The sequence below is a fragment of the Pipistrellus kuhlii genome, unplaced genomic scaffold (genome assembly GCF_014108245.1).
Source record: "Pipistrellus kuhlii isolate mPipKuh1 unplaced genomic scaffold, mPipKuh1.p scaffold_m20_p_9, whole genome shotgun sequence".
Taxonomy (NCBI): Eukaryota; Metazoa; Chordata; class Mammalia; order Chiroptera; family Vespertilionidae; genus Pipistrellus; species Pipistrellus kuhlii.
In genome coordinates, this window is record NW_023425595.1 from 26,542,743 (window position 1) to 26,570,296 (window position 27,554).

Genomic DNA, 27,554 nt, shown 5'->3' on the forward strand with positions numbered 1-27,554 from the left:
GCCACTTCTTCAAAATAAACTCACCCAGGCCATGGTATTTTGTGGAAGAGCCACACTCAAAGGGCCAAAGAGCTGCATGTGGCTCACGAGCCGCAGTTTGCCCGATACTGGCCTAGGATGATAAAGAAAAAGAAAGGTTGAGAAACATTTAAAATTGAGGTAGAGGGCCTAATATTTTAGAATTCCAAATGGAGATGATAAAATGAGAGGATAAGAGGATGTTTGATCCCAGAAGAAAGAACACCTTTATTATATTCATCCCTCTCAATTTATTTGCAATTATTTTGCTTGCAGTTTTAAATTTTAATTCTTTTTTTTTTTTTAGTTTTACTCATTGTTGACAGTATTATAGATGACCCCCACCCCCATTCCTTTTCTTTCCTCCCTCTCCACTGAGCCATGGCTCTAACCCAGACCTTCTCCACGCTATTATTTGTGCCCATGGGTTATGCATATATGCATATATATCTTTCTTCCAGAACCAAACATCCAGGCAGACTCCCAGGTTTACAGTGCAATAGTTGATCTTAATAACAGTCCCATGTCATAAAGAAAAGTCTAAATTGTATTCTGTGTAATCTGTTCAATAAGACAAAAGATCCACATACATATATAAAGATTTCTTTGGGAAATGTAAAACTTGTTAAACTTGAGGTATTGAAAGAGACAACTCCTTAGTTATGTGGAATTGACAAAGGAAAACTGATCTGGCCTACCTTATTTATAATTCCTTGAAATTAAATTATTTTGTATAAACAACAGCTGTTTGCCCTAACTAGTTTGGCTCAGTGGATAGAGTGTTGGACTCAAGGGTCCCAGGTTCAGTTCTGGTCAAGGACATGTACCTTGGTTGCAGGCACATAGCCAGTAAGGAGTGTGCAGGAGACAGTTGATCGATTTTTCTCTCTCATCTATGTTTCTAACTCTCTTAGGCCTCTCCCTTTCTCTCTATAAAAAATCAATAAAAAATATTTTTTTAAAATAAATAACAGCTGTCTCCAGTTTTCTGGAATAGAAACCATAGAGGTAGGAGGGGGAGGGAAAACCTGGCATCACAACTGGGCCAGTGGCCTACCCTGGTGTTCAGAGCAGGCATTCAGACAAAAGAGACCCTCCTCCCCATCTTGCCCAAGATGTAGATGGATCTTGACTGGATTGGGCTCTTTGGTCTATATCACAGAGAAGAGAGTGACCAGATGGGACTCTCTGTTGGACACCCACTGGGTTATATCTACAAGTCACTGACTCTTTGGATATCTATGCTTCACTTACTTGTGGGTTCTTGGCATTTTAGAGTCTCTGTCTTCAAACATTTATTATCATCTGTCTCTTTAGAATATGGTCTGTTATTATAATGCTTTTTAAATAGCTTTTCACCCTCCAAGCTGAATGACCTTTTACAATCTGCTGGATAATTCTCTTTATTTTGGCTCACCCATGTTACCCAAGTCCTAGTGCCAGCATTGCTGCTCTTGCCTAGCCTCACCATAAGTCTGACTGGGTGGAGGACAGCTCCCTGTGAATGATTCTGCCCTGACACCCTATGAAGCTGAGCAATGTCCAGCACAAGGGAAAGTCCAGCCGACTTGCTCCACACTTGACCTTGTGGTCACGAAGGAATTGTTAAAGGTTCTCTTCATCTGGGTATCCCTATCTAATAGCTCAATGAAACAGAGATTGGCAGTTGAGATTTCTCAATACCTCAGAGAGTGACTTTATTTTAAATCGGTGACATCTTTCTATTGTCCTAGTCTGCGGGTTTTCATCCCCTGTCTAAAGTCTTCTTTCACAGCCCTGGAGTATCTAGGATCTCTACATGGCATGACCTGGGAAAATGCCAGAGGCCATGGCACAGGGCCTGAGGGATGAAGGAAGCAAGAAGGTATGGACACAGTGGGAGGAGTAGATTTTACAAACTTCATAGTCACCGGGATCAGAGATGTCTTAGTCCCTGGACTAGGTTCATCTGTGGTTCCTCTATCCACTAAGAAACAATGGCAATGCCTTTCATACATATTTTCAAAAATATTTCTCTACAGTTTTCCTGTTAAATGCACACAGCAATCAAGTGCTATAGGCAAGCCAGATATCATTACCCTATAATGTTTTAAGATTAAAAATGTTTATGTGGACCAAAAAAGTTAATTCATTCTCATACTTTATTATCACAATATTATAGTCATTATTTTACCAGTAAAGATAACAAGAAATCTATTTAAGTTAGGGGTGTCGAACTCAATCAGAGAAGGGGCCAAAATCTAAAATCCAGCCTAAATCGCGGGCCGAATGGTTTACTGAACAGTCATAAACTGTCATTGTGATGGAAACGCAGCGGAGTGCAGTGATGACAGCGCGGTGCGGGCCACATTGCAAGGCCTGGCAGGACGGATTTGGCCCGCGGGCCTTGTGTTTGACACATGTGATTTAAGTGCTTTGCACACTATGAAGTGTTCTATCTATACTATACAAAACATGATCATATCTATTATATGTGTAGATATATGTTGTATAAGTACACTATCATACAGTTTATATAGTGATTTATTTTTTAAAACATTCTTTAATTTATATTATTATGGTCCTGCTGAACTTTTTATTCAGATAACACTCAGGAATCTACCCCCAATATATTGTAAGCAAAGAAATCTGACTCAGGCTAACCGAAAGAGAAAAGGGATTTATCGCAGGCCCTTGGATATCTCAAATAATTAATGGGGAGTCTGGAGAAGCTGATGCTGAAATCAAGCCAAAATTGAGACTAGATAGCAGGAACCATAGCCGAAGCCAAGTGGTAACTATGGTCTATTTAGAACAAATAGACTATTGCCATGATTAGATGTCCCACCTCTGGATACTGAGCACCATTCCTCAGGTATTGGTGATATTCACCAGGATTCTGAGTCCTGCGTGAGAGCCTACTCTTGGCTAAACCTCACTTATACATCCATGCCTTAGCTTCTAAGGGACAGGGACTGGTCATATATGCCTCCTTGCAGCTTCCAGAGGCCCAAGAATATTACTCATTACATGGTCCCTAATACAGGAAGGGGATTTAAACATGTGTTTAAGTGTCCTCTACAACAAGTAATGTAATATCTAGGATAATGTGCTCTATATTCTGGATATTTTATCATCAGTGAATTTTTTTAACAACCTCTTTATTATGGACAATTTCATATGAATGCAAAAATAGAAAGATTACTGTAACAAATCCCTCTGTATCAGTCACACAGTTTTAACAGTTTAAAACTCATAGCCTGTTGGATTTAATCTCTACTCTAATCCAATCCTCCCCCAACCCCAGTTATTTTGAAACTATCCCCGGATATTATATCATGGAACAGTACTTTAATCTATATCCAAAATAGATGAGAACTTTTAAAAAAAATGACCACAACACTATTTTTGTTCTAAAAGTATTGAAACGAATTCCTTAATACTATCAAATATTTAGTGTTCATTTCCCAATTCTCTCCTAAGTTTTTGTTTGGTTATACAATTTGCTTTCTTGAGTCAAGATCCAGTTGTTAACATATCTTTTCAAGTGTTTATTAATCTACTGTATTTCTCCTCCACATGTTTTGTTCCCCCTAGTAATTTATTTTTTAAAAGATCAGGCCATTTGTCCTATAGAGACTCCCACGGTCTAGATTTTCTCAATTGTGTTCCCCTAACATCATTTAACATGTCCTTCTGTCCCATATATTTCTTCTAAATTAGTAGTTATATCTAGAGATGTAGGTTCAATTGCGCAGCAAGAATATTTTATAGGCAGTATTTTCGTAATTCCATCACATAGCACAGGATGCCTCTCTGTCTACCCATTTGTGATGCTGACCGTCATTGCTGATTATTGCCCAGATCCAACAATTCATTAGGGATGGCAAAATGATGACATTTTCATTTTACTTCTTCCTCATTTATCAGCTGGAATAACTGCTGGTGCATAATCACCTATTCTTTGGTTGCTCGGAAGTACGACCAAGTTCATTTAAAAACATCAGAATAAATAATTCTATAACAGCTTTCAAAGTATTGAATTGATTTTTCACCACCTTCCCAAGGGAAACATTTCATTTTTAGCATTTTTAGTGTCGTCATATATTTGATGTATCTCAGTTCATTACATTTAACATCCTTATTGTTTTGCAAATTTTCACCTTTGGCCATTGAGAATATTGACAGTAGTTCTGAGTAGTTCTTGATCAGCTTCCCTGCCAGCAGAGGTGTTTCAGGCTCACCTGTGCAGTTCCTGCTCCTGACCAGTGGTCAGCCAGGTCCCTAAGGAGCCCAGCTTTCTTCGAGTGAGCAGTGGTATTTACAACTTCCATCCAGGGCTGCATATTGCTATTGGCTTGGTCCATGTTTCTAGGTCTTTTCAGTAGTCAGAGCTAAAAATTATCTTTGTGGAAATTAAATTTTCCAGGTGTTTGTGATGATTTCTTTGGTGCAAATTCAGAACTACTGGGTTGTTACTTAACCTTATCCATCTTGTCTCTACATTTCATTTCTCCCATGCCAACATTTCTGCATTTTAATGATACCAATATATTTACTTGTTTGTTTTATTCCTCAGTATGCACACAACTGTCTCCGAACAATTTAATATTTTTTGCATTTCTTTTTGTCTAGGTTGTATTCTACTAGAGATAAACTATTAAATGACAGTTTAAAGTCACCCAGAATAGTTCCTCACTGTATGGTTATCTTTCCGACCAAACACGCAGGTCCATTTGTCTCATTTTGCTCTTGATTTTTAGAAATAGATTTTTTTTCATATTTAACCTTTTGTCACTATTACTTACATAATTCCAAAATGAAATCTGTAAAAGACAGTGTCTTCAGAAAAATATACCTTTTATCACTTGTCATCCTGTTTCCTTACCACCTGTAAAAAATACTTTTTATGTTTTACTTTGTACTTTAAAAACTACAGTCGTGTATGGCATATTGACTTTTCTGTCAAGGATGGACCACATAAATGATGTTGATCACATAAGATTATGATGGAGCTGAAAAAGTCCTATCGCCTAGTGGCATAGCAGCCATGATGTCATAGTTCAACCCATCACTCATGTGTTTGTGGTGATGCTGGTGTGAACACACCTACAGCATAGCCAGTCACATAAAAGTATCGCACATACAGTGATGTACAGTACATAATACTTGGTAATGATAACAATGAACAACTTTGTTCCTGCTTTATGTGTATGCTAATCTATTCTTTTTATCTTTATCTTAGAGTATACTCTTTCTACTTATAAAAAAATGTTTCTGTATACTCTGTCAGCAGCCTCATGTCATATGTCTTAGGTGGCGTAGGATTGCATCAATTTCTCTTGTGCTTGATTTAATCTCATGTTTTGTTCAGTAACGTGCTGTTTAGGCTTGTAGCCTAGGAGCAATAGATGGTACCAGGCAACCTAGGAGTGTAGAAGGCAGTACCATGCAGGTTTGTGTAAGTGCGCTCTATGATGTGCACACAATGATGAAATCCCCTAATGACACATTTATCAGGATGTATCCATTGTTAAGTGGCGCATGACTCTATAAGAAAATATGTATAAGTAGTCATCTAGCTCTTTCTTAGATAAATGGTAGCATACTATGCACACTTTTCACTACCTTGTTTTTTTCAAGATGTATATTTTTTCTGAAGATCACTATATAGTAGTATAAAGATATGTTTCTCATTGCTTTTCTGTGGCTGCATATTACTCCAGTGTGTGACCATTCTGTAGTTTATGCTATCAGTTTCCTTTTTGAGGACATATGCTATGATTAATAGTATTGTGAATATATTTTCCACATTTTATTAGGTTATCATTTTAATAGATTCCCACAAATGGAATTGTGAGGTCAAAAGGCAAATGCATGTGTAATTTTGCTAGCCCTCATCAAATATCTCTCCAGATGGGCAATACTTTTTTTTCCTAGCAGGAGTGATGACAGGGCCTGCTTCCTCACAGCCAACCAACCTATGTTATTGAATATTTAGTGATTTGCCAATCTGACAGGTGAAAAAATGGCTTTCAGAGTAGTTTTCATTTGCATTTCTCTTATTAAGAGCTAGGTTGAGCAGCTTTTCATATGATTAAGGTCATTTACATTTTTTTTCTATGAACTTTTTATATCTTTGGCCCATTTTCCTATAGAATTGTTCATCTTTTCTTTATTTTTAGAATCTCTTTAACATTAGGGGTGGTAATTTTTTGCATGTCATATATATTGCAAATATTTTCTCCCATTGTGTGACTTATTTTTTTATTTTGCTTCTGGTGTTTTTGTCATGCAAAGGCTTTTTCTTTTTAATGTAAGCATACGAATGTACCAGTCTTTTTCCTTCTTGCTTCCAGAATCCAGTCATAGAAAAACTTACCTACTATCAGGTTATTCAGGTATTCACCTAGGTTTTCTTCTAACACTTGTATGATGATAATTTTTACATTGTAATCTCTGTTTTATTCTTATCCTGATGTATGGTCTAAGGCAGCGTTTTTCAACCGCTGTTCCGCGGCACATGTTGCCTGGTGTGCCGTAGGTGCAGACAAGACAAGAATTTTATAATTTTTCACTATTTTGTTTACTTAATATTTCATAATAAAGTAATTATAAAATACTTTCTTTGTGTTTATTTGATTCCTATTCAAGAGAATTACTTTATATATAGTCAATATAGACACAGAGTTAAATTTTTTAACATTTTCTAATGGCAGTGTGCCTCGTGATTTTTTTCATGAAACAAGTGTGCCTTTGCCCAAAAAAGGTTGAAAAACACTGGTCTAAGGAATGGACCTAAGGTCTTATTTTTCTGTATAGCCATCCAGTTATCCTAACACCTTCTATTTAAATAACATCTCTTCTTCACTGGTTTGTAATACTACCTTTATCATTCACTAAATCACCATCTACATTTGAATCTGTTTCTGGATTTTATATTCTGGTTCCATTGATATATTTTCATGTATTCCTTTACTAATATCACACAATATCAATTATATGGGCTTTATGTTATATTTGTAAGTACAAACTTACGAATGTTTGAATGTTATGTTATGTTATGTCTGCAAATTGGATTCTCCATGTTTGTACCATGGAGGTCATGAATTCAGAGGAGGAGAAAATGTGTAAGAGATACAAACATCATCTTTCCCTCTTGCTTCCTGACTAGACTTTACAAACTTGATGTCAGCAATATGGGCACTTAATTTTTTTCATACTGATACTTGGAACATAGTATCTGTGTATAATAATTAACAGGTTTTGAATTGGAATGCCAGTCAAATGTAAGACAATATATTCTATATATCTTATAAGATTAGAGCTACAAACAGTGGAACGGAAGCTGTAATGGATGTAGTTATCAATTCAATTCAAGAAACAGATCTTAAAATAATTTTTAAAAAAAAGAATGCCTAATGGGACAGTGAGCTTCCTATAATTGAACCTGTTTAAGGCATGGCCACCTCTCTGTATTACTACAAAGACAGATGAGATTTATGCTCATAATGCTGAGTTCATAGTAATGTAGCAGTAATTATAAGTGAGCTACTGTCCTAAGTGCTTTATATGTATTAACTTACTCCTTGCAATAACCTTGTGATTCAGGTACTTACATTATCCCCACTAACAGTTGGATATGCTGAAGCACAAAGAGGTAATATAACTTGACCTATGTCCAATGACTGGTAAATGGTAAAGCTGAGATTTGAAAATGTTGTGCCTTACATAGGTAGGCATAGTGTAGTGGCCTTCAGTGGCAATCAAAATTTCTCATAATCTCCTGTGGGTTCATTCACATATTTACTATTTATTCATTAAGTAATTTATTCTTTAAATACCACTTGTTGGCGCTGAGAAGCTAAAGGTGAATGACACAAACCCTGCCTTTCAATGGCTGTCTATCTAACTGGAGAGACAACTACCCTACCATTTTCTAAGTACCAGTCGAATGGAAGATTATAGAAATCTCATGAGCTTAAACAGGATGTTTCGACCCCTCCTTCCATGTTGACTACTGATCCACCAATGGCAACTGTAGTAAATACACAACCCCGAAAATATGTTCACACTTTTTCTTGCAATATTCCTAAAAATATATTTAAAGCAAGCAGTTATCCTTTTTCCAAACTATGAATAATAATAGATAGTCAACACAAATTAAAGTGACAAATAAAAATGAACACAGTAAACATTTTTAAAATGGAAAAATTGATTGAAGAAATGAATAATAGCATCATTTTCATCTGCAAAATTTGATTCAGGAAAACAAAACTTGGTTGAAATCATAACCATAAAAGAAATCTCTGTGATGGGGACCATAATTGTAAAATGTGATGTGGATTTAAAAATACTGATGGATGAATCATACCTTAATTGTTAAATCAATGCAAAAAAATCAAGTAAAATAAAACTGAAAATTACTATAAAAAGAAATGTATTTTTATTACATTATGTAGAAAGTTGACCAATAATATTAAATTGCCTTAGTGACATTTACTCCAGAAAATACTTTCTGGATGGAAATTTATCACTGTGAATATAGTTTTTTTTGTTGTTGTTGTTATTTTAAAAATGCTTTTTATTGATTTTAGAGATGATGGGAGAGAGAGAAAAAAAAAACATCAATGATGAGAGAGAATCTTTGCTCGGCTGCCTCCTGTACAGCTCACACTGGGGATGGAGCCCACAACCCACATATGTGCCCTGACTGGGAATCAAACTATGACTTCCTGGTTCATAGGTCAACACTCAACCATTAAACCACACTGGCTGGGCTGTGAATATAGTTTTGATTATATTCAAATGGCATAACCCATTCAGGGTCAAAATGGTAAGGATGAAAGCACCTGTATATATTGAAGTAGCCAGAGTGATCATTGGACACATGGAAGTTGGCTCAGGTGTCACAGCAGAGGTGGCAGTTAGGCTAGCTAGGTGCCAAGGAATGAGTGTGTGATCTTCAGGCAGGAAAAAGGACAGGCACTCCGGAGAGTCAGGGTAATGTGTAGATTGACAGCAGAGAGGAGCATGACTGGCTAAATGTATGGCTAGAAACTAGATTCTGTATCAGGACAGGGGCTAAGCAGAAGGGTAGAGACAGAAGACAGAAGAGGCAGAGCTATCAGAATGAGGGGGTGGGAGGGGAGAGGATTGGTCATTGGCAGCCAGAAGGCAGCCTTTGGTGGGCTTTTTGCTCCTCCTAGCTTGTCCAACATTTTCATCAGTGACTTCCATAAAAGGAAGAATGTGTACTTATGATAGATGACCTGGGGCCAAGAGAGTTCAGATACTTCTTGGGCACTAATACTGGCATGCATTTCTAAGTCTGAAGTATCTAAGATTTGGCTTAGTGACATGACTCTTGGACAACAAAAAGAGGTTATTATTTCATAAGCAGATACATATTCACAGTTATAAGTATTGGGCCATAGTCTGGAAGATGATGATGATGATGATTATGATGATGACGATGATGATGATGATGATGATGATAGTGATGAAGATGATGATTATGATGATAACAGGAACTTCCAGTTATTGTATACTAGTGGCCCATAACCTTGTATATATTATCTCAGTACTTTTTATAATAGCCCTGTGAACTCCATGTTGTTATCCCCATTTTGTAAATTAGGAACCTGGAGGTAACAGGATTAAACACTTCCCAAGATCACTCAAGATTAGAACCAACCTGATTGGTTTCCAAGCTCATGCCTTCTCACTGTGTCATGTTGCTTATCCACCTCTACTTTCAGGGTTTGAAATCATCCATGTTCAATTTTACAGGCTAACCTGGGCCAACATGGCTTCGGGAAATGGTCACAGTTCTGTTTCAGTGCCCAATTAATCAGCCCAAATCCCTCATGGGGGCTGGAGCCAAGATTCAATAATACCACACAAATGTCTTCGCCTGAGGTCGCAGTAGACTTCAAAACTGGAGCTGGTGCCCTAGCTGGTTTGGCTCAGTGGACAGAGCATCAGCCTATGGACTGAAGGGTCCTGGGTTTGATTCCAGTCAAGGGCACATGCCTGGGTTGCAGGCTCTAATCCCAGTAGGGGGCCTGCGGGAGGCGATGGATCAATGATTTTCTCTCATCATTGGTTCTCTCTCTCTCTCTCATTCTCCATTCCTCTCTGAAATCAATAACAATATTAAAAAAGAAAGAAAGAAACTAAAAGCAAAGTTTAAAAAAAAGAAAAATAAACACACAAAAACTGGAGCTGGTGATAGAGACAAGAACTGAGCAAAAAGCCAGAGTCCAGAGTCAGAAAAAAGGTAGACTGAGGAGCTGGCAAAAGAGAGAAGCCAGAAACAGACAGAAAGTCAGAAACCTGGGTTCCGGGAGCCACAGACACAGAGGAGGAAAAGGAAGCAAATCAGGGTTTGTAGCAACTGCCTAGAACAGGCATCACTATTATTTGAGACTTTTTACAAAATAAATCTAGGGCTAAAGGGCTAGAGACTTTGCTAAAATTACCAGTAAAAAAGGTTCTGGCTGGTTAACGTGTGTATCTAGCCTGCTGTGATCTTGGACTTGGAGGTTTCAGTAATACCAGCTCACTGCTAGCATCATGGCTGAGGAAGATGATTAAAAACACTGGCTGTCACCATTTCAGGTAAATCAGCTGTTTCCTGCCAGCACAGTCAGAGAGTCTGAAGTGGTGTGGGCACTGGCATCCCTGCTCAGCTGAGAGGGTCTCAGGAAACCATCAGATGCAACATCTCATAGAAAGGCCACAAACAGGTTCTCCCATCCCCGAGACAGAGAAAATTAAGCACCTTACATTGGATTTTAGTCTTTGGTTGCTTCTAAATGTTAGGGTTAGTCTAAGCTAGCTGGAACTAGAGTTCAGAATAACCTGAGAGCCTGGAATAACACATCCCTGTGTGTGTGTGTGTGTGTGTGTGTGTGTGCGTGTGTGTGTGTGGTGTGTGTGTGTGTGTGGGGGGGGTGAAGACAGTGAGCCCTGCCACTGTTTTGTATCATTTTATCATGAATTGGCATCTGCTCTGGCATTGTCCTTCAGCTGCTGTCGTGGGGTGAAACCTTCAGAAGCTGACAACTGTACAATAGAGTAAGTGTTCCTCTGTGCGGTCTTCTCGGGCCAAGGCTTTCAGCACAGTTTTCAAGTTTGTGGGCTTTTATGCTTTCTAAGGGAATTTCCCAGTGACTCAAAGTTTTAGCTGATGTGTCATCCACATGTTCCCTCAGCACTGTGTTGCATATTAATTAATAATGGTTTCAGTTACCACTGAAGGTCAAGACCTAGCCTTTCTTGGTCCTTATAAATGAGCTATTAAAGGTCAGACAAAGACGGCATTGAAATTCCAAGTCCAGATGAAGGGAGATTTAGGGGTGCCATTGGCTAAGAAAGGGGTATTTGGGATAGAGACTTGTTAAGGGAGCAGGGGGAAATGGAGAGCAAGTTTGATATTAAAAACAGCAATGGAAATAATCAAAAGCTTGCGTTATTCATCTGTCTCTTTGCTCCTAAAGTGAACATTTATTATGTTGTTTGTGCTATGAACTTGGCATTAGGATACAGAGCAATGTATCCTAAATGTAGTATCTGGATCATGACTTTAACAGGAAGTCAGAAATACATACCTTAAGGTAAAGAGAAGACTCAGATGTGAGACAAGGGGAGCTGGTGCCCTCTGTGTGCCCACTGGAGGTAAAAGGATGGAGGAGCCCCATAAGGGTGAAAGTTTGAACTGAAAAGAGACTTTAGAATTGAGTGTGGGCATAGGACGTGGAGAACAGGGGCAGAGTGGTGCCCAAATTATGGGGACGAATTGGCTGGAAAGATAAGAGCTAGATTGCTGGAAAATCACAGATATCCAGGGAAGGCAGTACAATAACCATTCTAAGATGAATAGTAATGGTAAGAGCTACTGTTGAGCAAACAGTTTTGCTCAGTGAATTTATTTATTTAATGTCGGGTACAGTGCTGAACAGTGTGTGTGTGCCGTGATGAACAGGAGAGTCTAGGCAGTACCTCAGAGAGCTTGCATTCTAGTGAGTTTTATGCTGTATGTCATTTACTTCTCCAAAGGCTAGAATTATTATCCTCATTTTACAGATACAAACACCGAGGCTCAGAAAGATTGGGCCACTTGCCCAGGTTGCACAGGGAAAGAGTGGTGGAGCTTGGCTTTGAGCACAGGTCTGTCTGGTGACAAAGCCTCTTAATCCCCAGAGAGTGTGAGTGAGAAGGGGCATACCAATGCAGCTGGGAGAAGCCCTTTGAAGGCAGAGATAGAGCCAATAGTTGGTAACATCAGAGAGACTCATAGGGCCAGGCAGGGAGTGGCGATGGATTGAAAGGAGGCAGAGTTTAGAGAGTTTACCTGACCATGAATGGAGGGAGAGAGAGTTATTGAAAATAACTCGGTGCTTGCTTGTAGGGCCATGGGAAAGTATGAACTTGACCTTGAGAGAGTGATTGAAATTTTCGTGTCCTTCTAGGTGGCCAGCTGTAGTTGGCCCTGCTCTCTTAGAATGTGTGCCATTAGGCATGGCCTCCTGGGATCATGGGCCTGAAATTCCCCGGTCTCTTGAGCACTCAGCAACTTGGGGCCCATGAGGCCTCAACCTCTGAGATTTGGGGAACTTTCCTGCTTGTGATCTCCATGGATGAGGGAAGTTTGGTGCCCCAACAGCCAGGAACCAACTAGTTTGCCATGCCCGGCAGCAAAGGCGCCTGAGAGCGTGGGAGGAAGGCGTCTCCGCCATCGCACATTATCTCCTGCACATTCTCCACAATTACAGACCAGCCACCAAACAGACACAGCTTAACAGTACGTTATAAAAGTTTTATGGTGAGTAAAGATAAGTTCAAAATTAATCCCTGAAGAACAAAGCAATTAAAAAATACAAAATGAAGCAACTCACCAGAGTGGCGGGGAGCAGAAGCGGGAGCACACCATGGAGAAGTTTGCTCTGGAAGGGGCTTCACGATAGGTTTTTAAATTGTGTTCAGTGAGGGAGCCACAGGAGAAGGAAGTTTAATAAACTGCCGGGGAGAGGTAATAATAAAGAGTTTTGTGACTCAAACTGAAGGAAATTTTTATTTCCTTAAAGAATTGGGACCAAGGAGGGGAAATGGCAATGAAGCCATTATTGGGACAACTAATGAAATTTGACTCTAGACAGTAAATTAGATAAAAGTAATATGTCTGTGTTGAATTTCCTTATTTGGGGGGGGGAGGGAAATAAGCAAATAAATAAATGAAGATGGGAGTCAGCAATGTATGCTAAAGCTCTGAAAGATCATTCTCTCTCACTTTCTCCTTTCCTTTTCTTTTTCTTTTTCTTTTTTGTGTTTGTTTTTCTTTAATTGAGCCTGCCCGCTGTTTTGTGTCATGTCCTGAAAGGGAGGTTTTTGCTACCATTACATGGCGGTTTGAATTTTCCAAGGAAGGACCACCAGGCAAGGCCAGAATTAGTTGTTCAAAATGACTGACAGAACCTGAGCCTGGGCTTCTCTTTCTCTTACCCCCTCCCTTTTTCCCCCCTCCTCCTGTTTTATCATCATTGTCATCGTCATCATCATTCAGACACTGGTTTTCTTTTGACAAGACCTGATATTCATATATCTGAAATTGCAGAAGCATTTATTCCCATTTGGAATGCTCTTTGCTTTGTAAAGTCATGCAAGGGTGGGGGTGTGGGGGGAGAGGGAGCTGGAGGTGAGGGGGATCCCTAGGAGGAAAGTTTTCCGGTGCTTGTCAGTGATGATTTTCAATAATTATCCCTACATACAAGTTTTCTATTGAGCAAGGCTCACCTGAATATAAAGTGAATCCTGGAAATAAAGAGTTAACTATTGGCGAACTACCCCAGTGAACAATATTTACTCCTTTAGGTCTCTCTCTCTCTCTCTCTCTCTCTCTCTCTCTCTCTCTCTCTCTCTGTGTGTGTGTGTGTGTGTGTGTGTGTCTAGTTTGGCACAATCTGAGGGACAGGCCCCTGGTCTCCCTTTCCCTCCTTGGGCCACCGCCCAGCAGTGGTGGATTGCCCCACTTCTTTCTTTACGTCCACTTCAGATTCTGCTCACAAGGGCATGAGGGGCGTGATGACTTGCTTAGTTTTCACTGCAGCCATGTAAAGAAGTCGTGGAGTAGAAGGGAGAAAATAGTAATTTTGCGATTTCAAGACAGATACTTATTTTGGATGTTAATGTTTCTGAAAACATTTGGCATATCTTAATAAATAGTAAATATATAAATACATTACAACTTATTATCCAAACCAGAACACTTTTGAGAGTGAAAGGGGTTTCTATTAATAATTACACTGGAACGACAGGTATAACCAGTATTGTCATGGACAAACCAGAACATATGGTCACACAACTTATAATTTTATGTGACCATTTAATGCAGTTCATTCACTTGACATTATTTGTTAAGTGCCTACCATGTGTGGCATTGGGTATACAATGTTTAACATGGGCAAATAATGTTTAGAAAGTAAACACAGCCCTTTCCTCTTGGAGGAGCAAATGGTACAATGAGACAGACAGATAGCTGATAAAAGGGGATAAAAAAATAAATATATAATTACAAATTGCAGTAAGTGCTGTATTACAATAGATAACTCGAGCTGCCATAACAGCATACCACAGACTAGGTGGCTTAATCAATAGGAATTGACTTTCTCATAATACTGGAGGCAGGAAGTCTGAGTTCCAGTGTGGTCAGGTTCTGGTGAGAGCCCTCTTCCTGACTTTCAGATCACCTTCTCGCTATGCCCTTAAGTGGCAGAGAGAATGCTCTAGTGCACATATGTCAAACACAAGGCCCGCGGGCCAAATCCGTCCTGCCAGGCCTTGCAATGTGGCCCGCACCGCGCTGTCATCACTGCACTCCGCTGTGTTTCCATCACAATGACAGTTTATGACTGTTCAGTAAACCATTCGGCCTGCGATTTAGGCTGGATTTTAGATTTTGGCCCCTTCTCTGATTGAGTTCGACACCCCTACTCTAGTGTCTCTTCCTTTTCTTAAAAGGATGCCATTTCCACCTATACCTTCCTTTAACCTTAAGCACCTTTTTAAACTTTCTCTCCAATACAGTCACCTGGGGGTTAGAGCTTCGACATGTGAATTGGAGGGGGACACAATTTAGTTCATAGCAAGTACTGCAATGGAAAACATAGAATGTAACTTCTAGAAAGTCGGGGATTTTGTATGTTTTCTTCTGTGACAAAATTCCTATCTCATACAACAGTGCCAGGCACGTAGTAAGTGCTCGATAAATAATTGTTGGCTTGAATTAAAGCAGAGAAATGACATGATCTGATTTATAACTCTGGGAGATGGATTGAAGGTCAACAGGGTTGAAGCAAAGAGACTTGTTAGGAGGCTGTTGATAGAGTTGTCCACACAAAAATAATAGTGCTTGGACCAGGATGTTGGCTGTGCAGATTGAGAGGTGTGATTAAATTAGCTATATTTAGGAGGTAGAACTGACTGCATTTGGTGATGTAATTGGATGTGGAGGGAGAGGAAGATGACATAATTATGGATGAATTACAATATTTATGTATAGGCTTGGGCTATTAGGTGGATGAGGGGAAGACTAAAGGACAGATGGGCAGGCAGGGAAGAAAATAAAGAACTTGGTTGTGGACAAGGTAAGTTTATGGTGCCTAAGAGGGTGACGTGTAGGCAGTTAGATATATAAATCTTCAGCTCAGAGGAAGGTAGTATTTCCCCCTGCCTGAAAAAGCTCTCATTATAGCAATGGTGAATCAATGGAATCTTACAGTGATAATAATTTTATCCAATACTTAGTGAGTTTTAAACTTGTACCGGGTGTTCAAATAAACCTCCTGCATTCATTACCTCATTGAATTATCAAAACATCTATTTTTGCAATGTGTCATTTTTGTCTCCATTTCACAGACAAGGAAACTGGATGTTAGAAGGTGAAATAAATTGCCTAAAGTCACCAACCCAGCAAATGGGAAATGTGGTCTTTGATACCAAGACTGTTGAACCCAAAACCTGTACTTGTAACCACAACGACTTTCTGTTTTCCAAGGAGCAGAGGTCTTGGAGGCATTTTCTATTCTGCTTCTAAATTAGCATGTGACCTTGAACCTCAATTTCCTCACCCAGGAAAGGATGGGAGGTGATATCAGGTCCTCTATAGTTCTATGATACTGCAATGTTTAATGTGAGTTTTCTATAAATGCCTTTCAGAGATGATACCCAAGCTGAAAATTCATTCTGATGTGTATAAAAAGGGCAAATCTCTTTAAGCAAGGACCCAGCACACCAGCTGTCTTCATCTGAATTCCAATGGAGTAAGAGGAAAGCTCCATAGAACAAATATAATTTCTGAGTGAGAGGTTGCTCAGCATCTCAGATTCATTTTTATCATCTGAATGATAACCTCAAAGATCCCGTGGAGCCGAATGTGGGGGTAATGCTTGTGCCAGACACATAGCTTCCTCTAATGTCTGCACCAGAAGTCTGCCAGACTGCCTCAGTTCCTCACCTTTGTTACCTGCCACCTGGTAGATGGCCCACTGTGCTGGGGTGACAGAATAGTGATTCTTGGTTTTCCTGCATTTCACAAAAGACCCTCCTGAACTATGATGGGCCAGTGTTGCAAATTTGAGGGGACATCCGATATGAGCAGTCCATTTGAATTTGATTGGGACATGCTAATGAGCCATTGATATGTGTGGGATTTGTGTCTGATTAGATTAAACTTCTGAGAGAATAAAGAAACAGACACTGATTAAAGACATAAAGAGGAAACACTTTAAATGAGTAAGTGGTTCATTTGCATATAGAAAAGTATAAATTAAACATAGTCCAGGGGACCAGATCTGAATAGCAGCAGCTTGATAGAGCGAGCTTTTCTGAATGCGGCCACAAAGAAGGTGTGTTCACAGCAATTCAAAGGGACTTAACTCACCAGAGAGGGATCTGAACACTCCTCAGGAAATGGAAAAGACTCTCAGATGAGAGATGGGAAGGGTTTTATTTGGATTTCAGAAAACTGCTCCCCAAGTCCCTGTTACATTCAAGCTCATTACCATTCTTTAATAGCATCAGTGATGGTCATGGGATCAGAGAGTTTTAGTTCCAAACAAATACATGATTAGAGTAAACTGCACATAGGTCCATGGGACCATGATTTATCAGTAGAATTTGGCCAATACTTCTGCCTCTTGGGACTGCTATAGTCTTGTTTCCATGGCAATGCCTGGATGGGGACTAGCCAGTCTTTCCACCTTCCTTGCTCATTCTGAGATGGTAGAGCTGCTGAATGTGGCTGCCTGAGGAACCCCTAGCCATGTAAGACCTCCAAGCTGTGGCCTTTTCTTTTCCTCCTTGCTGACTTCTTCCAGGTCTTCTGACCTCTGCCCTGTTTCTGGACTTGAACCAGACTCCAACCTGCAGCCTGTTTTAATGGGGTCCTAACACTCTCCTACTCTGGCAGCTTCCTTTCTCATCCCTTGGGACTTAATCTGCTCTCTGATAGCCAGCTAAATAGTCAGCCTCTAGGAGATCCTGCTCTGAACTGACTCATCACCTGGATTTGAGGAGCTGTCACTTTCTGGACCATCTCTTCTCAAGCCTGGAACCTTCCACCACAAAGTCCCACCCAACAGACTGCATCCCTGGTACCAGTGCTACAGGGCCCAAACCCAAGCCTCTCTGTCACTTTGGCTCTTAGCACACTGGCAGATTAAAGTAATCGGGAAAAATAATCACTGCAGTAGCAGCCCCCAAGCCCCAGAGGCTTAACCTAGGACAATTCATTTCCTGCTCATATCACAGTCCCTGGGCAGCTATTTTCCAAGTGGTGACCAAGGGACTCTGGTTGCTTCCTTTGTGTGTTCCTTATCTTTGAACTTCAAGGTCATCCTGGCTTAAACATTCAGCAAATTGGGAGGGGAAGGGATAGAAATTCTTGCGGGTTTTCCACACTAGATACTTACCCACCTTGGTCAGAAAGTGACAGCTGTCATTTCCTCTCTCATTCCATTGGTCTGAGTTGCTCACATGGTCTCTCATGACTGCAGGGGAGTCTGGAAGATGTAGAGGAGCATGCAGGTATTAATGAATGACAGGAGTCTGCCACACCCTTGTGGACCACCCTTCTCCTGTCTCTGCTTCTCTAACTCCAGTATGTTCAGGCCTGACTTCTTTCTTTTCTTCATTTTTTTGTCTTGAGTTCAACTTAGCCTGACTTTGGACAGTATTAATAAGGCCTGTTGGCTGTTGGCTGATAGGATATTTGAGATTATCATGAATAAACTCTCCTTGGTTGGAACCATGAAAGAATGCATTGCAAGCTCAATGACCATGCTTGTCAAGAGATCTTCATGAACACTCCCATGAGGAAGTGAACTCCCACAGCCCCAGTCTTTATAGTCAGAGCATTAGGGTCCGAGGAAGAGCTGGATCCTCTGTACATGATGGACTAATGAGCTGAGTGTGGTGCCATCTCTGCCCCTGGGCTTCCTGTAGGTAAGCAGCTATTTCAACAAAGCTCCAGTCCTTGTGAAACTGCCTTTTAACGATTTCTTCAGGAAAAGCGTCCAGACATGCCAGCCCAGCTGGTCCCTCCTTGGAATTCTGCCAGGTGACTCCCCTTGCCGCCTTCTGATAGTTATCAAGAATCCATTCCAAACAGGGAAGCTGCTTTGGGTGCTTTGTAGGGTCTATCTAAAACCAGACCCTAGCAGAAACCAGTTTGGCTCAGTGGATAGAGCGTTAGCCTGCAGACTGAAAGGTACCAGGTTCGATTCTGGTCAAGGACATGTACCTTGATTGCAGGCACATCCTCAATAGGGGGTGTGCAAGAGGCAGCTGATGGATGGTTCTCTCTCATTGATGTTTCTAACTCTCTATCCCTCTCTCTTCCTCTCTGTAAAAAATCAAGAAAATATATTTTTTTTAAAGAAAAATAAATTCTTTAAATAAATAAAACCAGACCCCATCAGGAACACCTTCCAAGAAAAAGCACCCCAGTTTCCCCAAGCAGTGGTCTGTCCAGAGACGCTTCCATGGTGTCTATTGTAAGAGGAGGGCGGAAGCTGTATCCCCAGGGAGTGTTTTTCAGCGGAGTCTGATGAAAGAATAAGCAGTGTCAGACTTTAAAAATGTTTCTTTATGCTTTAAAATAACAAAATGTCTACCCTTGGAAACTTGGGAGAGTACCAAGTAAAGTGCAGTGGGGATAATTCAGAACTAAAGCCCAGTCTATCTTTCATTCCTGCAGTTAAGTGTCTGTCATGAGCCAGATCCTGTGTAGGCACTGGGGGGTCCTTAATGAGAGCAAAGGGGCCAGGGCCTCCTCTACTGGCGGGTGTTGCGGACCCATAAACAGAAGGAAAGGCTCTATCTCACTAGAAGTCAGGGAATTGCAAATTAAAACTACAGTGAGAATGAATCTCATACCCATTGGATTGGCAAAAATGAAAACGTTGGACAATGCCAAGTGTTGGCGGCGATTGTGAAGCAACATGAGTGCTCATCTGTGCTGGTGGGAGTGGAACTTGGGGACTGACTCTAGAAGAGTTTCGCTTTTCCGAGGCAAGTTGACTGTGCGTGTGCCCCATGCCTCCAAAATCCCTCTGTAGCGTAAACACACTGAGACTCCCGCTCTTGGGCACCAAGAGACAAATATAATATTGTTCCAAGAAGCGCTATTCATCATACTGGAATCAGCCAGCCAACAGGAGAATGCCTAAGCAAACTGCTGTGTATTGATACAATGGAAACTGATGGTGGTGAAAGGAAATGAAGCAAAGAACAAGTTGCAGAGTGCAGGCAGTATGCTTCCATTCACATAGCATTCAAAAACAGCCAAAGCGAAAGCTAAACAGGTAGTTTAGGGTTGATGACAAGGAAATTATTAACAAATTTCAGGATAATGGATTACCTCTGGGGGTAAGGAGGGGCATACAGAGATTTCTGAGTTCTTGCCAAAGTACTATTTCTTAAGCAGGTGGTAAGGAAACACCTGTATTATGTGTCTTTAATTGCATGTGTACACTTTACACACACACACACACACACACACACACACACACAGTGATCGTAAGTGCTGTGCAAGGGGAAGTATGGGTGCTATGGGAATACATAGCAGTGGTATTTAACCAAATTTAGGGCAGTAGGGGAAGTAGGTAGGAATTAGCAAATAAATGCAGGTGGTGGTGGGTGGGAGAAAAGTCCAATAAAGGGAATGGCATAGGGTGGGTGAGGAGAAAGCCAAGAACAAGTTCTGCCCAAGGAACTAAGAGAAGGTGGTGAAACTGGACAGTATGGGGTAAAGGATGAAGCTACAGTGAATAGGAGGATCCAGATCTCAGAGATCCTGCAAATCACGTGAAGGACTGTGATCTTTCTCTGGAGATTAAAGGTTGCAAGTGCTGGAATGAGATGCATTTGGGAGGAGGTTGACTCCTCGTCTTACATCATCCCCATTCCAGCTGCTCCTCTACCTCCCACCCTTGACTCAGCTTGCTGATGGCCTCTGCCTTTTGCCTTAGCCTTGCCCAAATTTGACCTCTTTCCCCTCCTCTCCTCCTCCTCCTCCTCCTTCTCCTTCTCCTTCTCCTTCTCCTTCTCCTTCTCCTTCTCCTTCTCCTTCTCCTTTTCCTTCTCCTTCTCCTTCTTCTTCTTCTTAATATTTTCATTGATTTCAAAGAGGAAGGGAGAAGGATAGAGAGATAAAACAGCAATGATGAGAGAGAATCACTGATTGGCTACTGGGGATGGAGCAGCAACCCAGGTATGTATCCTAGCTGGGAATCAAACTGCGACTTCCTGGTTCATAGGTTGATGCTCAACCACTGAGCCACACTGGCCAGGCTTCTCTCCCCTCTTATTTCCATGCAGGGTCAGATAGGGGTGCAATGAGTGAGGTGCCTGTGACATAGAACTGAAGGACCGCTCTGCCCAGCCCAGCTCCATGTCTTTGTGGCATGTCTGACCCCACAGCCACTCTGTGGATCACTGTGGTCTGCCAGTGATTGTCAGGCCTCTGCTTCAGCCTCTATCCTCCTCATCTTTCTCCCCCAGCCTGCCTGGTTTGGCTTTCTACTCTTGTCTCAGCATTTCACAGCCAAGTTAGGCGAAACAGCTACACATAAAAAGATAATTAACAACATGAGCCAAGAAATGCAGACCACATGAGTGGTACAAATCATGTTTCGGGAGTTTGGAGGAACGGGGCCAGGCTGGCTCTGGATGGATGGGGAGCAGGAAAGAGGCTTTCCGGGCCAAGGGAACAGTGGGGACACTTTGCCAAGACCAAAGAGCTCAGTGCAAGTCCTGAGGAGATAAAAGCTGGAAAGGACTTGTGATCTCGAACTGTGAACCATGGCTATGAAGTACAATGCTCAGGTGTCACCTCCCCTGCCCCCCAACCCCTCACCCACAATAAACGTTACTAATAAATTATGGCAGGCTTTTCCACTGAGCCCGGGCGGGGTTGGGGTGGGGAGGGAGTTCAAATCCATCTCAACACAGAGCTTCAGAAGGACATTAATAAGCAAAATGATTTAACACAGGAGTGGCTGATAGGAGACATGTAAGTCTGAGTGGCCACAGATTACAGTGGGCACAGATCTCTGAGTAGGAGAGGTGGTCACAGTATGTCCTGTTGCCTTGCCTCCAGCGCCTCCCAGTTTATACATCCCAGTTACAGCTCTGCCGGTTGTGTCTCACATACGGATATCATTTGAGGTAGTGGCAAGAAAACTTAGCCTCACACAATGAAAGAAGCAAAAAAGCCCAGCCAGTGTGGCTCAGTGGTTGAGCGTCGACCCAGGAACCAAGAGGCCACTTTTTGATTCCCAGGGAGGGCACATGCCCAGATGGCAGGCTCAATCCCCAGTGGAAGTGTGCAAGAAGGCATCCAATCAATGGTGTTTCTCTCTCATTAATGTTCCTATCTCCCTTCCCCTTCCTCTCTCTCTAAAAATCAATAAAAACGTATTTTAAAAAAGTAAAAATAAAGAAGTAGAAAGGACCTAAGACATTACTGAGTCCAGCGCCTCCATTTGGCAGCTGGGGGACCCTGAGGCATGAAAGGGGAACGTGGCAAGCATAATCTCAGGCTTGTGACCCTGACCTTGTGCCTGCAGCTGCCAGCCCTGGGAAGGGAAAGGATGTGCTCTGCCCTAGGAACCCACTATGTGCCTGTCTTTGCTAGTGGGAGCTTTTCATAGAACATCTCTTTTAAACCTCCCAGGTTATTTATTATTCCCCTTAAAAAGGCAACTGACATCCGAATCAAAGGCTAATGGGCAGCAGAGACAGGACTTAAGCCCTCCCCCAGACTTTGCAGAAGCAATCTCACAACCAGGGTGCTCCGGGAAGGGCGGGTGGTGAGTGGGACTTGCTTCGGGTTCTTGGTCACAACTGGGGTCCAGAAGCTACTCTGGGGGCAAAAGAAAGCAGGCGTTGGCGAGGTTGGGGGCCTTCTGCAGGGAGTTCAGGTTCCACAAGAAGGAGCCGCCTGCGATCGCCCGTGCTCATTTGATGACTTCCCAGGTTTTACGACGTTAATTTAAGCTCTGCAGCCAGAGTAAGTCTTTTCGGTTGCAGCAGTGCGCACTTAAATGTCAGGACTCTGCTGAAAAACCGCTTGGGTTTGAAGGAAGTCATTGTGTTCAGTAAATGTTTATTGACTCTTATGTTTATCGCCTTTATTAGGGGATCTCATTGAGTGACTTAAAACCACCTATCTGTATAGTTAAAGGTCAGGGCTCTCGGATTGCTGGAATCACTCATTCAAATAACAGATATTGCACATATATTAGGTGCCTGGTGTATACAATGTGACCCTTGTCTTCCTGGAGCCTATAGTCTAGCTGGGTTCACTCCTGGCCGTGCTGGACGAGGTTCAGGAGGAGCCAAATAGCAGTTATAATGGTTGTTTTAAAGCAATAATAATGGGTGCAGACTAGGGCTCACAGAGTTCCCAGCATGATGACAGGAGCTTCCCAAGCCCACCGCCCAGTGTGGGGACCACTGTCATATGCGTTTCACGATGAGAGGTTAGGTAGCCTAAAGGTGCCACTCAGCCAGCACACGGCAGGGTTAGAATTGACCCAGATGTCCTGTCCTCACCTCCTTGCCTCACCCCATGCATTGCTCACACTGAGGTAGGTGCAAGGTTAACAGACAGCCTCACCTCATCTCCCTCTTCCCCTGAGAGGAGGCACCTGCCAGAGGTGACACAGCCAGCAGGCGGCAGAGGCAGAACCCCAGAGCTCAGTTCCCGCTCTGTCTCCAACACTGTGCTTTAGGTCACTGTGTGCTACTCCCAGCAGGCATCACTCCCCACCCCCTGCTGGAAACCCATCATCCATCCTGAGCACCGCTTAGCACATGTCCACGTAGGATCTGTGAAGAACTTAAGAATGTTTTGAAAGGAAGAAGGTAATCAAAGAGCAAGTGCAAGAGTGCTCGAGTGGTAAGGTATGGCAGGGACCACAGAGCAACACGCTAACCTAGCTGAAGAGGTGCAGGGATGTGATGTTGAACTGACACCCTGAGGATAAGTTGGGGGAAGTGAGGTAGGGGTGGGGCAGGTCATTGCATGTGTAGAAGTCCAGAAGGGAGAGAAAACCCTGGCACTCCAGAGGAGGTAGATGCATCTCCACATGTCTGTAGCATAGAGTGTCGGGGGAAGCAGGCAGGAGGCTGGGGAGTGGACAGGGGCTGGGCTGGGGAGGGTGTGGTGCAGGAGGCCTCTGGTCTAGCTTACACCTTCCAAAGATTCCTCTGGCTGCTGCATGGAGAAGAGACTGGAGGAGGAAGGCAGGAGGGAATCAGTTGTTTGGAGGCCATTGCAGAGCCCAGAGGAGACAAGCCTAGTCTGCAAGAGGTCAGTGGCAGCAGGGTAGAGTTGGGGAGGATCAAGATCTCCACAGTGAGTTCACACGCTCCCTTTACTGTGTGGCTAAGGGCCTGATGGGAGGTGCTGCCACCATCCTTCTGATTACAACCAGCAGAACCACCCACTCTTAGGCGAATAGGGAATTGACTCTTTGAGAAACAGGCCTCATAATAGAAGAGCTTTGTTATGAATTATGTTGTACTATGTTACTGAAATATGTCAAGTAATAGCCTGCAGTTCCAAAAATAATAATTACCCTGACTCTGTGTTGTCAATAACATATTCACAGTATAAACAGGCTTCATGGAAAATCTAACCCACGTGAATTGAACAGGAGCACAATTCCCAGGATGGATAGGTCACAGAAAAATGAAGATGCACAGGACCGCTCTGGGTGTGGGAACTACTTTTAAAGCAGCGTCACTCTGAGGGAACATGGGTCCTCCTCTGGCTTTGGTGGGTGTCAGATCCTTTTGTCTTCAGTGCCAGTTGTGTGGTCTTGGGTAAGGGACAGTCATTAGTCTGTCTCTTCACTTGAAATTAGAGGCAAGAACAACTACCTCACAGGGCATTCTAAAGAGTCTGTTGTATAATTTGTATGGTAATAACTGAGATTGACTGAGCATTATGTGCCAGATATTTTCCTAAACAATTTGCAGACAATAACTTTAATCTTCTCAATAGTTTCATGAGAGAGGCACTTTTATGATCTCTAAAATGAGGAAACTGAACCACAATGAGATCAATGACTTAGTTAAGGTCATGTAGGTAGTAAGAAACAGCCAGGATTTGATCCCAAATCATGCACTCATAACCACCAATGCTACACTGCCACCCCACAAGCAGAGACAGGGCCTGGGACATAGTGGATGCTCAGTGGGGATGTTTATTTACTCTTCATTTGGCCCTAAATAATATACGAAGTGCAGGACAAGCTTAGAAAGTGGTAAATCAATAAATTGCCTTCCAACTCTAACAGCCTGTGGAGGACCAACTGGTGTGAGATAGATTGATGGGAGAGGGGGAATTCTCTTTCTAACTAGCAAAGGGAAATTAAGCTAAATTGAAAGCTGACCTTATCTTAGATGAAGACATATGGTTTTTGTTGGGCACAAGCTGTAAGTGTAAACATCATCCACCACATCATCTAGTTGACAATACCTGACAAGTGTCCACTACTGTCCACCAAGAGACTTTGATTACTTTTCCTCATTTATCAGCTCTGACCAGGCATTTCAGATTTGCCTCACATTGATTGATTGACTGATTAAGCATAAATATTTTATTCATTCAACAAGTACTTACAAAGTACCTCTATGTACCAGACCTCATCTTAGATGCTAGAAATGAGAAATGAATGAAATATGGGTTCTTCCCTCTAGGAATTCAGAGAGAGGGAGGGAGGCTGGCCTATCAGCAGGTAAGTTGTGATATCAAGAGCTTTGAGGGCCAGAGGAGGAAGCATTGGCTCTGCCTCAAGAATTGAGCAAAGAGCCCCCACAACAGAGGGGTAATGTGACCAAGGTCTTGCGAGATGGTAGTTTTCAGCTAGAGGAATGGGGAGAACATTCTAAAATTACAAATGGACAGAAGCCTCAAGGCACAAAAGCACATTCTGGACCATTGAAAGTTCAGAGTGGCTGGAGTGATTGTGGCAACAGCTCCAAAACACTGTCCCTTAGTGCTCAGAAAGCAAGGTCATTTTAAAAGTTTTTTTCAAAGTTAAATTGCATCCAGTTCAAGCTCCTACTCACCAAGGTCATTGAAAAGTTTAACATGGACCTTTTCTTCAGCTCCCTCTCTCTTGGGTTCTATCAGAATTCAGGACCCAAGAAAGATGGAGTAGGAGAAGGGTGTCTGCTCTCTCCCTGTGGTAACCACTAATCCTTGTCCAGGTCCATGTGGCCCCTGTAAAGATGACATCTCTGCTGGCAGTGCCTGCTGGTCCCTCCATGGCAGCACTGCTTCAGAGATCATTATCAGGGTTTTGTTAGCTTCTCCTTTGGGGCAAGGAGAACTCAGATCTTTGATCACAAAATGTCATGTCTTTTCTTTGGAGGAGTGAATGGGATGGAGAAAGTGTATTAATTATTTACACAGCAAGAAAAACAAGACACGAATTAATGACTCATTAACCTCCTTGGGTAGGAGTAGAAATAAGGCACAGCTCACTCCTTTTGCAGACAGTGGTCTGGTGAGACAAGGTGAAGCGAGCTAGCTCTGTCTGTGCTTACATTGAGTAGTTACCTGGGGCCTGGTTTAGATGCACAGATTTTTGTCATGGCACTGATGAGTGGCTCTGTGTCTTCTGCAGGTGTGGCAGTGTGGTGGGAGCGTGGAGGTCCTGCCCTGCTCTCGGATTGCCCACATTGAGCGAGCCCACAAGCCCTACACCGAGGACCTCACTGCCCACGTTCGCAGGAACGCCCTCAGGGTGGCTGAAGTCTGGATGGATGAATTTAAAAGCCATGTGTACATGGCATGGAACATACCCCAAGAGGTAGGGAGCTCCCAAGGGGATATGTTTCTTGGGGTTTGGTGGGGAAAAACAAACAAAAAACAAACATGGGACTAATCCTCTTCCCATAGGTCAGAGTCTTGTTTACTGTACTAGAGTGGACTCTTAGCTCCAAAATATACTACGTGTTGAAGAAAGGGGGCTGGCAATGAGGTGCTATGCCATGACTTATCCCCATCCCCATTCCTGGTTAGCATGCTTGATGGAGGACTTCTCTCCAGACCTTAGTGTCCTTATTTCAAATGAGAGAATTTGACCTGCCACTAACCTCCATCCCTCTAGTCACCTACACTTAAGAAGTACAAGAAAAAAAAAAAATGATTCCCTAGTCAATTTATACAGCCTTGTCATGTGTCATATGTAAATGACCTTGAACTGCTGAGTTGGAAGAACCCAACAGATGCCAGCCACAGTATCCCAACCCACTTAGCAACCTGTCTGCCTGGAGATTATTGCTTATGTTGCATTCTATGTGTGACTGAGCTGTTGATTACATGACCTCCTCCTTTCCTCCCAAGGCCATGGCTTCCCTTGGGAGTCTTTATAATACCACAGCTCTCCCTTCCTAACTGGGAAATGATTGATTTTTGCTTCAAGTTTCAAGGCTCTGTTTCCTGATTTCTCTCATAAGCTAGTGGCTGAGTGATTGAGAAAGTAGGTTGGGTTATAGGTACAAGCTATTAGGCAGCTTCCCACCCCACCACTGGCACCACGATGCGGGAGGGACTTGAATTGGGTTACATACTCCCACCGCCAGTGAGATTTCAGAATTTGGGAGTAAGAATGAGAAGCCAATGAGTACCAGTCAGAGTGTGTTCAACCCTATGGATCAACCCCAGGATTGCATCTCTGACAGTAGGCGTGTTTCTAAGGAAACGGTGGTACTTTCTGGACCCATCTGGGGCTGTGGGCGTTGGATCACAGTATTCTGAGAAGCATGCTGAGTCCCATGTGGGTGTCCTTTAATAGAAAGATGTTAAGAACACTTAGAAACTCCAAGGAGCTCTCCAGTGAGGCGTTGCTAAGGGCTCTGTTAAAGGACTGGAGTCCTGTTCATACTCTTGCTCTCTTTCTCTCTGTACCCCAAAGCTACAAATCTCCCCCAATTGCACCTGCCAGATATTGAAACCATAGCAACTCCAATGAGAA

The 27,554-nt window shown here is 42.3% G+C and overlaps 1 protein-coding gene across 5 annotated transcripts in view; it reads left to right on the top strand.

Moving 5' to 3' along the window:
* Positions 1–27,554, top strand: part of GALNT18 (polypeptide N-acetylgalactosaminyltransferase 18) — a 283,370-nt gene that overhangs the window by 213,828 nt on the left and 41,988 nt on the right. For 3 of the 5 annotated variants that reach the window (XM_045578124.1, XM_036426687.2, XM_036426685.2), the window contains exon 7: positions 26,202–26,387. The exons of the other annotated variants lie outside the window; for them this stretch is intronic. In XM_045578124.1, coding sequence (XP_045434080.1) covers positions 26,202–26,387 — 186 coding nt within the window. The remainder of the gene's footprint in view (positions 1–26,201; positions 26,388–27,554) is intronic. 5 annotated transcript variants of the gene reach the window in all.